The sequence below is a fragment of the Scyliorhinus torazame genome, chromosome 2 (assembly GCF_047496885.1).
Source record: "Scyliorhinus torazame isolate Kashiwa2021f chromosome 2, sScyTor2.1, whole genome shotgun sequence".
NCBI classification, from domain to species: Eukaryota; Metazoa; Chordata; class Chondrichthyes; order Carcharhiniformes; family Scyliorhinidae; genus Scyliorhinus; species Scyliorhinus torazame.
Window position 1 is genome coordinate 218745646 of NC_092708.1, and position 18194 is coordinate 218763839.

The 18194-nt window shown below is 44.9% G+C and overlaps 1 protein-coding gene across 1 annotated transcript in view; it reads left to right on the top strand.

The window, feature by feature from the left end:
• Positions 1–18194, top strand: part of LOC140395958 (pericentrin-like) — a 401239-nt gene that overhangs the window by 75997 nt on the left and 307048 nt on the right. The window contains 3 exon segments of the mRNA XM_072483987.1: positions 1856–1948; positions 3150–3326; positions 10941–11196. Coding sequence (XP_072340088.1) covers positions 1856–1948; positions 3150–3326; positions 10941–11196 — 526 coding nt within the window.

Consider the following 18194-nt stretch of genomic DNA (forward strand, 5'->3'; position numbering starts at 1 on the left):
TACCCCATGGCTTACCCCTGGTAAGCCGTCCCCCCCACAAGTATCCAAAGCGGTATACTTGTTTCTCAGGGGAACGACCGCAGGGGATCCCTGTACTGACTGCTTTTTCCCAGTCCCTCTTACAGTTACCCATCTATCTCCAATCTTTGGTGTAACTAATTCCCTGAAGCTGCTATGTATGACCCCCTCTGCCTCCCGAATGATCCGAAGTTCTTCCAACTCCAGCTCCAGTTCCCTAACTCGGTCTTGGAGGAGCTGGAGATGGCAGCACTTCCTGCAGGTAAAATCAGCAGGGACACTAACGGCATCCCTCACCTCAAACATCCTGCAGGAGGAACATTGCACTCCCTTCCCTGCCATCCCTCTAACTTTCTACCAAGATCTGGCTAACAACTAAATTAAATTTTTTATAAAAAAATAATAATACTAATAAAATATGGTACTTACCTCACACCAATGGGTTTTATTATTAGGTTAGAGGAGGAGGGCGGGTGGGAGACACTACACGTGTAGTGTCTCGGGTTTCCTCTCCACCAGAATTTATTGGTGAGGGTCTTCCCAGAAGTCCGCGGGTTGACTTCCTGTTCCCGCCTTAAACCCTAAAATTTAAAATAAAAACAGCAAAGAGGGACCGAAAACGGGACCAGGTAAGTGTTTTTAAAGGAGAGACTTACCTCCCAGAAATCACTTCCGCACTGCCCCCCCCCTGAAATTGACTAACCTGCTCCGCTCCCGCTGAAACCGACTGGGCCTGCAAGGTAAGGAAGTTGTTAAGCAGTACTTACCTCACCCACGCCGCGACCTTTTAAACTGTCCCCTCTGCCTCGTAGCTCCCGCGCTTTTTCAAACTCCCGCGCTGTTTCCAAGGTCCCGGCTCTCTCCCTCTCCCGAACTAACAGCTGACCTGCAAGGTAAGGAAGTTGTTAAGCAGTACTTACCTCACCCACGCCGCGACCTTTTAAACTGTCCCCTCTGCCTCGCAGCTCCCGCGCTTTTTCAAACTCCCGCGCTGTTTCCAAGGTCCCGACTCTCTCTCTCTCTCCCGAACTAACAGCTGACCTGCAAGGTAAGGAAGTTGTTAAGCAGTACTTACCTCACCCACGCCGCAACCTTTTAAACTGTCCCCTCTGCCTCGCAGCTCCCGCACTTTTTCAAACTCCCGCGCTGTTTCCAAGGTCCCGGCTCTCTCTCTCTCCCGAACTAACAGCTGACCTGCAAGGTAAGGAAGTTGTTAAGCAGTACTTACCTCACCCATGCCGCGACCTTTTAAACTTAAATATTCTTATGGGACTGGATTTAAATTCCTTAGCTACCATGGTGGGATGAGATCTCGTGTATCTGGATCATTAGCCTGGGCACCTGGATTATTAGTTCATAAACCTAACTACTACATTACCATACCCATACTTGCATCCTGATCTGATACAAACTTTCTTAGGTGATCTGTGGCCAATGAATTTTGAAAGGCCAGGATCTTGAAGACCTATTTATGTTTTCTTGCAAATTGTTCCGTTTCATGGAAAGTGCCTTTGTTTTGTTCCAGAGACCAAAGGTCCAGAGCAAAGTCCTGTGGTTTTTCTCATGAAAAGAGGCCTTGTATGAATTTCCTCAGTTTCCTGTCATTTAATGGAAGTGTCAGATGTGACTTTCTTCCCCTGTAGCTTAATATAGATGCTATTATAATTGAATCCTAAAGGTTGTAATACAGAAAATTATCTTTTGAAGTTATTGGAAACAAAAATATTTTGGCATTACGGGAGGTGTGAAAAGAATTGTAAAATGTTGGTTGACTAATTCATAGTGCTTTTCTTTAGACATGTATCTAATGTTGCACTGTGACTTTGTGTCTTTTCAGTTAGATGAGTTGAATGTTGAAATGAAGAAGGCACTTGACTTGCAACAGAAACAGGAGGATGAAAAGAGAAACCAAATTGGTTTAATTAAACGGGCAAGTACTGTTGTACTGTTACAGTCAGCTCATGATTCGTGGCATTAATCAGACATCAAAAGGGTATCCAATTTAATTTCTGTACATTTTGTAGTCTCTGTGATTTTTGTTTGATGTAGACTCGACATTTTGGTCTAAAATGGAAACTGTGAATTATAATTAAGTGGATCTTTCTTGTAACCTAGCATCATCCTCTCTTTTTTAAATTATAATTTTTGGATGTTGTTCATAGTGTCAGATGCTGAAGCTAAACCTTTAAGATTTCTGCTCTAAACCTTCTTTTAATATATCACAAACATTTTTTGTCCCAATGCAAAAGCCATCCCTCCCTTCTCCCATCTGGGCTATCTATCACTTGCTCTTAAGTTTTGTTACTTCTTTGTTGCAATCTTTCCTAGCTCCCACTGATCACTGAACTATGTTCCACCCCCTCTTATACAGTATATAAATCCAATACATTTCTCACTCCCTTAATCTCTGAAGAAGTCATGCAGACTTCAAGCGTTAATTTAATTTCCTCTCCCTACAGATGCTGCCAGACCTGCTGAGTTTGTTGAGCATTCTCTGATTTTGTTTCCGATTCCTGCACCTGCAGTATTTTGCTTTTATCTAAGTCTTTAAGAATTAGGTTGAGGTTTTGAAACAACTCGGCTGGGAGTGAATGGCCTTGATGATTATTTTGTGTGAATGTCAGTTTATCAAAGCAAAATGAGATCGACTGAGGTAGAAAAAAAGTTCTAATCCATACTCACACAAGGTGTTCGTAGGGAGGACTTGCACATAATGCATCATTGAAAACTCAGCAGACCATAAGAAAGAACACCGATTGTTTGATTACTGCTATGGAAAAATGGAACCTAAAAATAACTAAAAGAGCAAATTAGACGTGTAGCTCCAAGTAAATTAAAAAATCTGACTGTCCAAGAGGAAAGATAAACTTGACAGTCTCCGTGGGTTTCCTTCGGGTGCTCTGGATTCTTTCCACAATTCAAAGTTGTTACAGATATGGTAGGTGATTTTTACAGATTAATGTTCAACAACTAGCAATGAGATGAATAATCCAGTTAATGTGTTCTGGTGGTGGTTAATAAATGTTGACTAGGGTACTAGAAAAGCTCCCAATACTGGAATGTTTTTGCAGCAGAATATCACATTTGCACAGTCTTTGTTATTAATGGAAATTTGTTAACCTCACTGACAGGTTCACGAAAGGGAGCATGATCGAGTGATGAGTACGCTGATTACTAAACATAAAGAGGAAGTGGAGCAACAGAGGGCAGAATTGACACAGGAACAGCAGGACCTGTTCAATGATGTCCAGACACAAATGGAATCGGCACATGAAGCAGAGATATACCAAATTCGGTTTCAAATGCAGGTTAGTAATCGCTGTGAAAGATGCTGACTACTGACATCATGCATACTTTTAAATCTTGTTTCCAGATGTAGGTAGGAACAGTGGAGCTTTCCCTTGAGCTGTAGTTTATGTGCTCATGGTGCTGCAAGGAATTAAGCAAGAATTCCATGTTTTTGACCCAACATGAATGAAAGAATGGTGATATAGATTTAAATGAATATGAGCTTTGGAAGGCTACCCTTGACCTTGCTGCCCTTGTCTTCCTAGATGTTAAGAGGTTGCAGAGCTGAGAAGTGCAAAATGGTTTGCCATTTTGAAATTGGGAATTTTAAACTTTAAAATTCAAAAACCAGGGCATTATAAACAGTCATTTATTACACTCTAGAAAATAATCAGCATTAGAATCAAATTCCACTCAAGGTTCTGCTTTGCTTTAAAGTCTTTTACTTTGTATCACAGCTCTGGGGCAGTGGCTCATCAACAGTAGGTACTTGTAAATACAAGTCACAATTTAACTTACATCTTCAGTTGTTTTCTCTGTGTCCACACAGTAATCAAGTTCAGTCAACAGGTGTTCAAACAATCTTCAGCAGATCCTAAGCTGTGCATTGGTGATCTGTTCTTCTCTTGGGGCCCTTTATGCAGTGTTAATTAACAACCCTTCTAACAGAAATTAGGTGAGCGTAACTAATGGTTAATGTGATGTGTGCAGTGTTGATTTTCAACGTAGTTGATTTTCAAATCTTTGTTACTGTTGCCAATATTCTCAAGGCAGCCTTCGAGTGTGGAGCATTGTTAAGCCCGAACATGACAATGGTGCCTTTAAAATATCCCAAGAAGGTTACCAAATAAAATATGACAGCAAGCCAAAAGGAGATTTTAGAGCAGCTGAGCAAAAGCTTGGTCAAAGAGGTATTTTTAAGGAGCACCTTAAAGGAGGATAGTAGAGAGGTGAAGGTTTGGTTGAGGCATTCCAAAGCTTAAGCCTTGGAAGCTGAAGACCAAGAATGAAGTAATACACAAGAAACTAGAATTGGCAGAGCACAGATTTCCTGAAGGGTTGTAAGGCTACAGTCGGTTACAGAGATGGGGAGGGATGAGCCCATGGAAGGATTTGAAAATTGAATTTAAAATATAAATGCAAGGTGTTGCTTAACTGACTGCATTGCATTGTAGGTCAGCGAGCAAGGGGATGGTGGATCAGTAAGACTTGGTGCGGGTTGGGGCATATGCAGCAGTGTTTTGGATGACCGTACATTCATAGAGCAAAATGACCAGGAGTGCATTGGAAGAGTTTATTTAAAATATTTTTGTTGAAGAAATTTTTCACTATAACAAAATAAACAACACCACCAAATGCATTGAAGTAAAATACAAATAACACTATCAATGCAATGCGTAACCTCTCTCAACCCCACCCATCAACATATAATTAAAAAAACAAATAACTTATACCCTCCCCCTAACAGCTTATGGTGACTAACTCTGAAAAAGGAAATAAATGGCTGCCTCGAGTAGAATTCTTCTACCGACCCCCTAATGGTATATTTGATGATCTCTAGATATAAAAACTCCATTAGATCGCCGAAAAGGCTGAGGCACGAGGTGAAATAGGAGATCGGGACTTCGGCAGAACGCGCATCTTGGCTATCAACAAGGCAAAGACATTGCTGTCACCCCCACCTCCCCCGACCAGCGCATGTGGGTACGAGTCGCTGGCCCCTGAGAACAATGTTTGCATCTATCCTCCCCTCTATCCTCCCCTCACCCAACCCGGCCAGAAATAAGACCCTATTCAAGAGGGAGGGAAAAGATGCTTGGGAAATGAAGAAATCTCCTTATGCAAGAAATCATGAACCTGGAAGTACCTGAATAAATTAGTTCTCTGGAGTTGGAAAACTGCCTCCAAATACTCAAGAGTGGACACCACTACCGGACTCGGTAAATTTAGCAGGGGAAAATGGAAGCGAGGCAGTTACCAAGGTCCCCAAGCTAGAACTACAGTAGCTCGCCTCCGTATGGAATTTGGATCCTTGAGCCTCCCAATATGTTTCAATATTAGCTGCCCAATAATAAAACAAGTTAGGTAAAGGTGAGTCACCCGACTGTCTCTCCTGAAGAAATGCCCTACGAATCCTTGGGGTCTCGCTCGCCAAAATGAAGAAAACAATAATTTTGTTGACTCTTAGTTGAATCGGACCCCACTGCATTTGGGCCTTCCATTCCCTCTGGCAATTCCACGATTATAAGATTCTGTCTCCTGGAGCGATTCTGCTTTGGCCCTCGGTGCTTTATTATCACTGGCCAACAGTGCCATCTCGCCGAGGTCCCAGGTTCGATGTTGGCCCTAGGTCACTGTCTGTATGGAGTTTGCACATTCTCCTCGTGTTTGCGTGGGTTTTGCCCCCACAACACATAGGTGTGCAGGGTAGGTGGATTAGCCACTCTAAATTGCCCTTTAATTGGAAAAACTGAATTGGGTACTCTAAATTTATAAAATTTAAAAAAACAGTGCCATCTCAGCTGCCAAGGAGATGATTTAATCGCTCTGCTGAGACAGAGTGTGAGAGAGAGAGAGCCATCTCCACACCCTGTAGCGCCATGTCATGTGCCTTTACTGTCTCACCAGTCTTCGCCAACACCGCCTGAATGGGAGCTAGGGCCTCTTCTATTGACTTGTGGATGTCCTCTGAGACAGCCCGCCGCTGTTTCTGAGATTTTGTTGTCAAAATGCCTGTAAGGATTTCAGCTGTCAATGGAGTGGCCAGAGCTGCGGTAGCAGCCTCCGCCATTTTCTCAGCGGACGAACCTTGAGAAGCCGCCCAGTCCATTAACTATTCTTTATTCGCTGGTTTCCTTGACCTGGACTTTCTGGGCATTTTTCTTACGTGGGAACTATATCCTATCGAATAGGCAAAGTTTTAATCCAAAACTGGGCGAGAAGGGCTAAAAGTAAAGTACCCTTGCGGGAGCCACCTCGTTTGTGACTTCTCTCTACTGGAAGTGTACATTGGAATAGTCAAGTCTAGGGGTAACAGAAGCATGGATGTGAGTTCACCAGCCGATGAGCTGAGGCAATCGATGGAGTTGGGCAATGTTAATAGGGTGGATTGTAAACTAAAATTGGGACCAGCAAGGGAGAATGTTGAAAAGCCATTGACCTGAAAAGTTAACTCTCTTTGACTCACAATGGATGCCACCAGGTGTGCAAGTATTTCAAGAATTTTCTATTTTTATTTCTGATTTTCCTCCTACATTAAAGTAAAGATGGAAGCGTTTGCTGATAGTAGCAGGATTTGGTTCCATTGAGCCTGCATACAACAAGATCTGGAAAGTGTTCAGGATTGAACTGATAAGTGTCAAAAGCTACAATGTATGATTTGTGACATTCACTCCCACCGCTACTGGTACAATGTGGCTGCAGTGTCCACACCCTGGAATATTAGGACAACAATATAGTGAGGCTTATTTAACAACACTACTCAAACCATGGCTTATAGCACAGAAGGACAAAGACAATAAGTGCTTGGATACACATTGCTATTCCTTCATAGAAACAGTAGTGGGTGCCTGGAACTCGCTACCGGAGGAGGTGGTGGAAGCAGGGACGATAGTGACATTTAAGGGGCATCTTGACAAATACATGAATAGGATGGGAATAGAGGGATACGGACCCAGGAAGTATAGAATATTGTAGTTTAGTCGGGCAGCATGGTCGGCACAGGCTTGGAGGGCCGAATGGCCTGTACCTGTGCTGTACTTTTCTTTGTTCTTGGTCACAGCACAAGGAGGAAGCCATTCATTCAGCCTGTTGTGTCCATAGCTCTTTGCTAGGAGGAGCCTGGCTACTTCCACTGTCCCTTCCTTTACCCTATAGCCCTGAAAGATTTTTATTTTCAGATAATTATCCAATTTCCTTTTTGAAAGTGATAGTTGAATTTTCCCCCACCTTATTCGGACAATGCATTGCGCAAATGTGTTTTTTTGATTTGCCTCTGGCTCTTTTGCTAACCACCTTAAATTATGTCCGCTGGCTCTTGATACTTCCACCTGTTATATTCCTAATAGCCAGTTGGTGAAGGAAGAAACCAGAGCCAGTCTTTACTTGGAATACACTTATTCACAAAGTGAAAGATTATAGGTAGCTATCTCCTGACTCCACTCTATTCCCATGTCAGCAACTGTCTCTTAATAAATCGTTTTGAGAAACCTGAACCTGTAACCAATAAAGTGCCCCACTTGAAAAAAGCAGTGTCTGTTGAATGAATCAAATAGTAAATAAGCTTAAAAAAATCTATTAAAGGGGTACAGTAACAATAAATGAAAACTTTAACAGAAACTTATTAAATTACAATTTCAATAGTGGTGCTGATCATGCAATCCAGACCCTGCACCATCCACCAATTGTGGAAGGCCTCACTGACTGAACTGTCTCTTTATGCTCTTTTGAGTATGCCAAATAAACAAATAATCAAATTAACTAATTACCAGTACCTTAATGAGACTAATAAAATCAAACTGTTAAAATAAATTTATTGAATTAAACCAAAATGTCACTCCTGGGTTGATGCTGCATTCCAACACCTGTGGTGCTTATTGTACGCTCCCTCTACTGGAACACTCAAGTCTGATCGTAGCTGTGGGAAAGTGATAGAGTGACCCGTGAATCACCCTCGAACTGGACCCGTTAATGGTACTGTCCCTTTATCCAATTTGTTTTGGAATAGGCACACCGGCCAGTACGGGGATCGAACCATGATCTTGGCGTTATTATCACCATTTGAGTTGCCATCCTGTCTCTTTATTTGTGCTCAAGTAACTGTCCTATCAATGCCCTCCACCTGTATGTATTTAATCTCAATACAATTCAGACCACCGATGGGAACAGTTTCTTTATCTATCCAGACCTCTCACGACTTTGAACACCTGTATCAAATCTCCCCTCAACCTCCGCTTCACTACAGCGAACAGCCCCATTTTTCCAATCGGCCTTCATAATGGAAGTCCCATCCCCAGATCCATTCTTGAATCCTTCCTGCACTTTCTCCGATAACTTCATTTCTTCCTAAAGTGCGGTGTCCAGAATTGGACATAATACTCCAGTTGAGGCTGAACCAAGGTTTTGGATTGGTTTACCAAACCACCTTTGTTTTTGGACTCTACAGCTCTTCTTAAAGCCCAGAATGCCCCCTGCCTTATTAACCACTTTCTTCAATCACCCTGCCACTTTCAACGACTTGTGCACTTATATTGTGTCCTTCTAGAATTGTATCTTTTTTTATGTTGCTTTTCCTACTTCCTATCAAAATGTATCCCTTCACAGTTCCTGTATTAAATTTCATCAACCACTTGTCTGCTTATTCCACTGACAGCTTACCTCCTCTTGAAGTGTATCACAATTCTCCTCATGGTTCACGTGCTTCCAAATTTTGTAATCTGCAAATTTTAAAAATTGTGCCCTGCACACCCAAGTCTTACTCATTCATATAGATCCATAAAAGTAATGGTCCTAATACTGACCCCTGGGGAACCCCATGTAATACCTTCCTCCTTGTCTGAAAAACAGCTGTTAAACAGTACTCTGTTTCTTGTCATTCAGTCAACTTTATATCTATGCTGCCACTGTCCCTTTCTTTTCATGAGCTTTAACTTATTATTATTAACTTTGCAGAAAATCCTGTTTAATGGCACCTTATCAAATGTGTTTTGGGAGTCTATGTACATCACATCAATCGCATATGCCTCGTCAATCTCTTCTGCTACCTCTTCAGGATAACACAATCATTTGTCCTCAGCAAATCTGTGCTAGCTTACCTTGTTTATTCTACACTTGTCCAAGTAACAGTTAATTTCAGTTTAGTCTAGCCCGTTTACGCTAGATAATCAGCAAGTGATGGAAGGTGTCATCGATAGCATTATCAAGTGGCACTTATTAAGCAGTAACCTGCTTACTGACACTCAGTTTGGGTTCTGACAGGGCCACTCAGCGCCTGACCTCAAGTGCTGAACTCGGGAGGTGAGGTGGAAGTGACTGCGGTTGACATCAAGGCAGAATTTGACTTAGCGTGGCATTAAGAACCCTAACAAAACTATTTGGTTGTTGCCGATCAATCATCTCCGTCGCAGGGCATCACCGAAGAAGTCCCTCAGTGTAGTATACTGGGCCCAACCATCTTCAGCTGCTGCTTCATTGACCTTCCCTCCATCATCAAGTCAGAAGTCGGGATTGTTTGCTGATAATTGCACAATGTTCACCATTCGCAACTTCTCAAGCTGAAGCAGTCGGTGTCCATATGCCACAAGGCCTGGACAGCATTCGGGCTTGGTGGCACGTAACATTCTTTCCACACGCATGCCAGACAATGAGCTTCTCCAACAAGAGAATCGAACCATCTCTCCATGAAGTTCAATGGCATTGCTATCACCGAATCCCTCATTATCAATATTCTGAGGGTTGCCATTGACCAGAAACTGACTGGAGCAGCCACAACTACTGTGATTGCACAAGCAGGTCAGAGGCTAGGAATCCTGTGATGAGTAACTCCCCTCCTGACTCCCCCAAAGCTGTCCACCACCTGCAAGACACAGGTCAGGAGTGTGATGGAATACTTTAGACTTGCCTGAATGGGTGCAGCTCAGACAACACTCATCCAGGACAGGATGGCACCCCATCCACCACCTTCAACATTCACCCACCACCACCACCACTGGCAGCAATATGTATCTTCTACAAGATGCACTGCTGCAACTCACCAAGGCTCCTTTCATAGCACCTTCCAAACCGACGACCTCTACCATCTAGGACAGGGTCAGAAGATACATGGGGGCACTACCAGCTGCAAGCTCCCCTTCAAGGCCACACATGATTCTGACTTGGAAGAATATTGACTTCCTTCATTGTTGCTGGATCTAAAGCCTGCAACTCCCTCCCTCACAGTACTGCATGGCCTGCAGTGATTCAAGGAAGGCTGATGGCCACCACCTTCTTGAGGAAGATTAATGATGGGCAATAAATGCAGGCTTAGCTGGTGACATCCATATATCATGAAAGAATACATTCAAAAACAGCTGAAAAGATATGGGCCTTGAATACTGCAATGAGGATAGAAATTGGAGCAGGAGCAGGCCATTCGGCCCTTTGAGCCTCTTCCGCCATTCATCATGATCATGGCTGATCATCCATGACTGAGCCTGAGATATTTGACCTCCACCAACCAACACCATCTTCTTTTGTGATAGGAAATACTGCAGCAGTGTAGAGTACTTCCCTCATTACCGTTGACTTGAATTTTGCTAGGGCTCCTTGATGTTGCACTTGGTCAAATGCTGTCGCTCTCACCTCCCCTTTTTGAGTTCAGCTCATTTATTATTTAATATTGGAGACAGTCTGTTTAAAACACACTTGCAGCTTAAGTAGAATATTCTTTAGCACTTTAAACTTGTAACCTGATACTCTATGATTTGACTGGAGTGACTTCACAAGTGAAAATCTCCACAAGCCTTCCATTTATGGAAAATAAATGTCCCTAATTTAAGCTAATGTTCCTGCACGAATGCTCCTGAGGTACTACTGAATTAACCTGGCCATCTTACATGCTATCTCTTTTTTAAGATGAACATGTTCTTTTCCTGCAGCAGGAGCATCATCTGGAGTTGGAATCCCTACGTCTGAGCCTGAATAACATGCACAGGGCTCAACTTGAACTTGTGCAATCTAACCTGCAACGTGAGAAGGAGGAGTCTCTTGCTGAGCTTCAAGAGATGCTGAATGATAAACGGCGCCAGGAGGTGGCAGTGCTGCAGAACCGACAGCACATGGAATTGGAGTGCATAAAGGAACAAAACCAGCTGCAGATGGAGCAAACTCTGGAGAAGCACTTACAGGAAATAGGTAGAGTATCTTATAGGGTGAAATGGGCTCAGATTGTGATCTGATTTGCAAATTATGTACCATAGTGGATAATTCATGAAAATGTTGCATTTGTTTAAAATCAGCATGTACCATATGTAATCCTAGTTACATAAGATGTAGGAGCAAATGTAGGTCATTCAGCCCATCCAGTCAGCTCCCCTTTCAATGAGATCTTGGCTGATCTGATATAATCTTCAATCCACCTTCCTGACTTATCCCCATAACCCTTGATTTCCTTACTGATTAAAAATGTGTCTATCTCAGCCTTGAACATACTTAATGATCTCACCTCTGTGTGGAGTTTGCACATTCTTCCCATGCCTGGGTGGATTTCCTCCGGGTGCTCTGCTTTCCTCCCACAGTCCAAAAATGTGCAGATTTTGGTGGATTGGCCATGTTAAATTGCTAATGGGGTTAGGGGATAGAGTGGGGGATTGGGTACAGGTAGGGTTCTCTTTGAGGGGGCCGGTGCAGACTCTATGGGTAAATGGCTTTCTGCACTACGGATTCTATGAATACACTCTATGAATTCTTCCTCGTGGCTACCTCTGCCAATTTGATTTTCCCAATCTACATGAAGATTAAAGTCACCCAAGACTTTCCTTTTTACATGCCTTTATTATCTCCTGATCTATTCTCCATCCTACAGTTTGTTTGGGGGCATATAGACTACTCCCATCAGTGCCGCCTTGCCCCTGTTATTTCTTACTTCCACCCACATGGATTCTAGATCTTGCTATTGTGCTTATTCCACCTTGTGCTAACAAAACTACTCCACCATCTTTTCTTCCTGCCTGTCATTACGAAAAGTCACATTCCCCATAATATTTAGTTCTGAGTTTTTAGATCTTGTAACCATGTCTCTGCAATCGCTTTAAGATCATACCCATTAACCTCAATTTGTGCCATTAATTCATTTATTTTGTCCTCAATGCTACAAGCAGTTAAGTAAAGGGACATTAATTTTGCCTTGTTTTCACTTTTTCACCCGATTTCCTGCTGTTTATTTATGTTTGTACACCCTGTCCCTTCCTGTCACATTCTGGGTATCATTACCTAAATTGCTGCCTTGTAATGCTGCCTTATGCTTTTGCTTTGTAAGCCTAAATATCCCCTCTCCCGAACTGGACCCCCCTTTGTTTGGTTTAAAACTCTCTCTGCTTCCCTAGTTCTGCAGCTTGCAAGAACATTGGTCCCAGCATAGTTCGATTGTAGGCCGCCCCAACAATGCAGCCCCCACTTTCCCCAGTACTGACGCCAGTGCCCCACAAACCAAAACCATCTCCCCCACACCTGTCTTTGAGCCACCTATTCATCGCTCTAATTTTATGTATCCTATGCCAATTTATGGCTATAATACACAGATTATGACCCCTGAGATTCTGTTGTTTAATTTAGTGCCAAGCTCCTCAAACTCTCTCTGCAGAACTTCTTTCCTCATTTTACCTATCATTGGTACCTCATGGACCATGAAAACGAGATTTACCACTGCGAGTTTCCCTCCAGACTGGTGCACATATCCTTAACCCTGGCAAAAGGCAGCCAACACAGCCTTCCAGGCTCTCAATCCTGGCTACAGAATGGTGTTTATTCCCCGAACTATACTATGACTGTATTTCTCCACCACTTGAATGCCTCCCTGTACCATGGTGCTATAGTCAGTTTGCTCATTCTCCCCACAGTCCCTGCTCTTGTCTACACAGAGCAAGAATCTCAAACTTGTTTTTTTTTTTTTAAATTGTTTTTATTCAAACTTTTTCAATAATTTTTAAAAAGAAAACAACAAAAAGCATAGTGATAATTAAGAAAACAATGTAACAAATTAGCAAAACAAGGTGGGGCGTCTGCCCTTTACAAATAAAATCTATTCCCCCCCCCCCCCCCCCCCCGGTTTGCTGCTGCTACTGACCTCCACTTAACGTTCCGCGAGAAGGTCAAGGAACGGTTGCCACCGCCTGGAGAACCCCTGCAAGGACCCTCGCAAGGCAAACTTCACCTTTCCAACCTGAGAAACCCCGCCATGTCACTGACCCAAGCCTCTACACTTGGGGGTTTCGCATCCCTCCACATTAACAAGAGCCGCCTCCGGGCTACCAAGGATGCAAAGGCCAGAACTCCGGCCTCTTTCAACTCCTGGACTTCCGGGTCGTCTGACACCCCAAATATCGCTATCCCCCAGCTCGGTTTTACCCGAGTATCCAAGACCTTGGACATAGCCTTTGCGAAGCCCTTCCAAAATTCCGTAAGTGTTGGGCATGCCCAAAACATATGGACATGGTTTGCTGGGCCCCCTGAGCACCTCACACACCTGTCCTCCACCCCAAAGAACTTACTCATTCTCGCCCGTCATATGCGCCCGGTGCACCACCTTAAACTGAATCAGGCTAAGCCTGGCGCAAGATGAGGAGGAATTGACCCTGCCCAGGGCGTCTGCCCACAGGCCCTCATCCAGCTCCTCACCCAGCTCCTCCTCCCACTTGCCCTTCAGCTCTTCAACCAAGGCCTCCTCCGCCTCCTGCAGCTCCAATATATGCCCGATACCTTACCCTCCCCTACCCACACGCCCAAGACCATCCTGCCCTGTACCCTCCGGGCAAGTAACAATGGAAATTCCCCCACCTTTTTCAGGAATGCCCGAACCTGCATGTACCTAAAGGTATTCCCTGGGGGCTACCCAAATTTCTCCTCCAGCGCCCTCAGACTAGCAAAAGTCCCATCCTTTTAATACCCGCTCTGTGCCAGCTTAAGAACCCACCATCTATTCTACCTGGACCGAACCTGTGAATGTTCAGTATCGGGGTCCAGACTGAAGCCTTTGCCTCCCCGCTGTGCCGTCTCCACTGACCCCAGATCCTCAATGTTGCCACCACCACCGGGCTTGTGGTGTACCGTGTCGGTGGGAGCGGCAACGGAGCCGTTATCAATGCCCCCAGGCTAGTATCCCTGCAAGACGCCTCTACTACCCACTTCCGAATCATGGATATATTCGCTGCCCAATAATAGCTGCAAAGGTTCGGCAGCACCAGCCCACCCCCACCCCGACTGCGCTCTAAGTACAGTCTCGTAACACGCGGGGTCTTGTTTGCCCACACAAATCCCGTTATAATCCTGTTTACCCGCTTGAAAAAGGACTTGGGGATGAGGATGGGAAGGCACTGGAAGACGAACAAGAACCTGGGGAGGACCGCCATCTTCATGGACTGCACCCTGCCCGCCAGGGAAAGCGGCAGCATGTCCCACCTCTTAAAGTCCTCCTCCATCTGATCCACCAGCCGCGCTAAATTGAGCTTGTGCAGGGCATCCCAACTCTTAGCCACCTGAATGCCCAAGTAGCGAAAGCTCCTCTCCACCATCTTAAGCGGGAGCTCTCCCAGTCTCTTTTCCTGGCCCCTCGCATGTATCACAAGCTCGCTTTCCCCAACATTCAGCTTATACCATGGCCAGTGGCTCGATTGCCACGGCAAACAGCAGGGGGGACAGGGGGCACCCCTGCATCGTTCCTCGATTTAACCTAAAGTACTCCGACCGCAGACGGTTAGTCAACACACTCGCTACCGGGGCCTGATACAAAATTTAACCCACCCTATAAATTCCTCTCCAAATCCAAATCTGCCGAACACTTCCCACAGGTACTCCCACTCCACCCGATCGAAGGCTTTCTCTGCGTCCATTGCCGCCACCAGTTCTGCATCCCCCCCCTTCCGAGGGCATCATGATCACATTCAGGAGCCTCCGCACATTCGTGTTCAACTGCCTGCCCTTCACAAAACCCATCTGATCCTCATTGATCACTCCCGGGACAGTCCTCAATCCTAGTGGCCAAGATCTTGGCCAACAGTTTGGCATCTACAATAAGGAGCGAAATCGGCCTACAGGAGCCACATTGCAACGGGTCCTTATCTCGCTTAAAGATAAGCGAGATCAGAGCCTGCGACATCGTTGGGGGAAGGGTTCCCTTTTCCTTAGCCTCGTTAAAAGTTCTCAACAGTAGCGGACCCAACAGCTCTGAGAATTTCCTGTAAAGTTTTACGGGATACCCATCCGGTCCCGGGGCCTTGCCCGACTACATACCCCCAGCCCCTTAACCAATTCCTCCATCTCAATCGGGCCCCCCAATTCCTCTACCCACCCCTCCTCCACCTTAGGGAACCTCAGTTGGTCCAGGAATTGCTTCGACCCCCCCCCCCCCCCCCCCCCCGGAGGTTCTGACTCATACAATTTGCCATAAAAGTCCTTGACGACCTCATTGATCCTTGCCGAGCTCAGCACCGTGTTATCCCCCCATCCCTAATTCATCCCTAATTCCCCCAGTCTCCCTGGCCGCCTCACTCTTCCGCAGTTGATTACCTCCTGAGGTGAAGTTCCTCGACATTTGCTACAGATGCGGTCGCTATGAACCACAATGGAGTCCACCAGCTCCCACATGCTACAACAGCATCGCCTGGCCCTGCATCCCTATTTTATTTAATTAGATTTGGATTGGATTTGTTTATTGTCACGTGTACCGAGGTACAGTGAAAAGTATTTTTCTGCGAGCAGCTCAACAGATCATTAAGTACATGAGAAGAAAAGGGAATAAAAGAAAATACATAATAGGGCAACACAAGGTACACAATGTAACTAGATAACACCGGCATCGGATGAAGCATACAGGGTGTAGTGTTAATGAGGTCAGTTCATATGAGGGTCATTTAGGAGTCTGGTGACAGTGGAGAAGAAGCTGTTTTTGAGTCTGTTCGTGCATGTTCTCAGACTTCTGTATCTCCTGCCCGATGGAAGAAGTTGGAAGAGTGAGTAAGCCGGGTGGGAGGGATCTTTGATTATGCTGTCCGCTTTCCCCAGGCAGCGGGAGGTGTAAATGGAGTCAATGATGGGAGGCAGGTTCGTATGATGGACTGGGCAGTGTTCACGACTCTCTGAAGTTTCTTGCGGTCCTGGGCCGAGCAGTTGCCATACCAGGCTGTGATGCAGCTCGATAGGATGCTTTCTATGGTGCATCTGTAAAAGTTGGTAAGGGTTAATGTGGACATGCCGAATTTCCTTAGTTTCCTGAGGAAGTATAGGCACTGTTGTGCTTTCTTGGTGGTAGCGTCGACGTGGGTGGACCAGGACAGATTTGTCCCACCTTTCCCACCTCTTCAATCTCAAAGCAAATCCAAAAAGGTAGAAGAGAGAAATACTCACTTACCAACCTGTGACATTACAAGGGTGTGTTCACACAATGTTGTACAACTGCTGCAACTTAACTCCCAGTTCTCTGGCTTTGGTCTGCTCCAGCCCCCACTCCTATATAATAATCTTTATTGTCACAAGTAAGCTTACATTCACACTGCAATGAAGTTACTGTGAAAAGCCCCTAGTCGCCACATTCCGGCGCCTGTTCGGGTACACGGAAAATTCAGAATGTCCAAAATACCTAACAGCACATCTTTCGGAACTTGTGGGAGGAAACCGGAGCACCCGGAGGAAACCCACGCAGTCAGGTGGCGAACGTCCAGACTCTGCATAGACAGTGACCCAAACCGGGAATCGAACCTGGGACCCTGGTGCTGTGAAGCAACAGTGCTTCCCACTGTGCTACCGTGCTGCTCTATGTGGACATAGTAAGGGAAACGAGACGCAGCAATATCTCCTTCCCCCACTTCACTTCATTCCCACACTTGCCTCAACTCCAGGGTTTCACCCTCTGCAGCGAGCCCTGATATATTCAACATATATTTTCTTAACTCACCCAAAATGAAAGGAGCAATAAGCTTGATCCTTGGATAGGTTGTTATGTCCCTGGTCTTGGGAATGAATATTTGCTGGATTTGTTATACATACGCCAAATTAAATTCTTGTCAAATGAGAAGGTTACTTACCAGGCTACTTATCTGACATCAGGGCAAGTTGAGTAAATGGGCAAATAAATGGCAAGATGCAATATATTGTAGATGAAGGTTATCCACTTGGGTAGCAAAAACAGAAAGGCAGATTATTATCTGAATGGTTGCAGATTGAGAGAGGGAAATGTGCAAAGAGACCTAGGTGTCATTTTACACCAGTCGCTGAAGGTAAGCATGCTATTGTAGCAGGCGGTAAAGAAGGCAAATGGTATCCTGGCCTTCATAGCGAGAAGCTTCAAGTAAAGGAGCAGGGATGTCTTGCTGTAATGACACAGGGTATTGGTGAGGCCACACCTGGAATATTGTGTGCAGTTTTGGTCTCCTTATCTGAGGAAAAATGTTCTTTCTATGGAGGGAGTGCAGCAAAGATTTACAGACTGATTCCTGGGATGCTGGGACTGACGTAAGAGATTGAGTTGGTTATGATTATATTCGCTGGAGTTTAAAAGAATGAGGAGGATCTTCTAGAAATCCATAAATTTCTGACACGTCTAAATGCAGGAAGGATGTTCTTGATGTCGGGGGAGTCCAGAACCAGGGGTCACAGTCTGAGGAAACTGGGTAGACCATTTAGGATTGACATGAGGAGAGATTTCTGCACCTAGAGAATGGTGAGCTTGTGAAATTGTGAAATTCTCTACCGCGGAAAGCAGTTGGAGCCAAAGCATTATACGTTTTCAAGAAGGGGTTAGATATAACTGTTGGGGCTAAAGAAATCAAAGGATATGTTGAGAAATGCAGGAGCAGGTTACTGAATTCGATGATCAGCCGTGATCATAAGGAATGCTTGAAGGGTAGAATGGCCGACTCCTATTTTCTATGTTTCCGAACCACATGCTAGAACTTCAAACCCAATGGCCATTGTTAGCCTCAGTTGGCTGGACAGTTGGTTTGTGATGCAAGGGAAAACCAACAGCGGGCGTTCAATTCCCGTACAGGCTGAGGTTATTCATGAAGGCCCTGTCTTCTCAACGATATCCCTTGCCCGTGGTGTGGTGACCCTCAGGTTAAATCACCATCTTCAGCTTTCTACCCTCGAAGGGGAAAGCAGCCTATGGTCACCTGGGACTGTGGTAACTTTACTTTAATGTG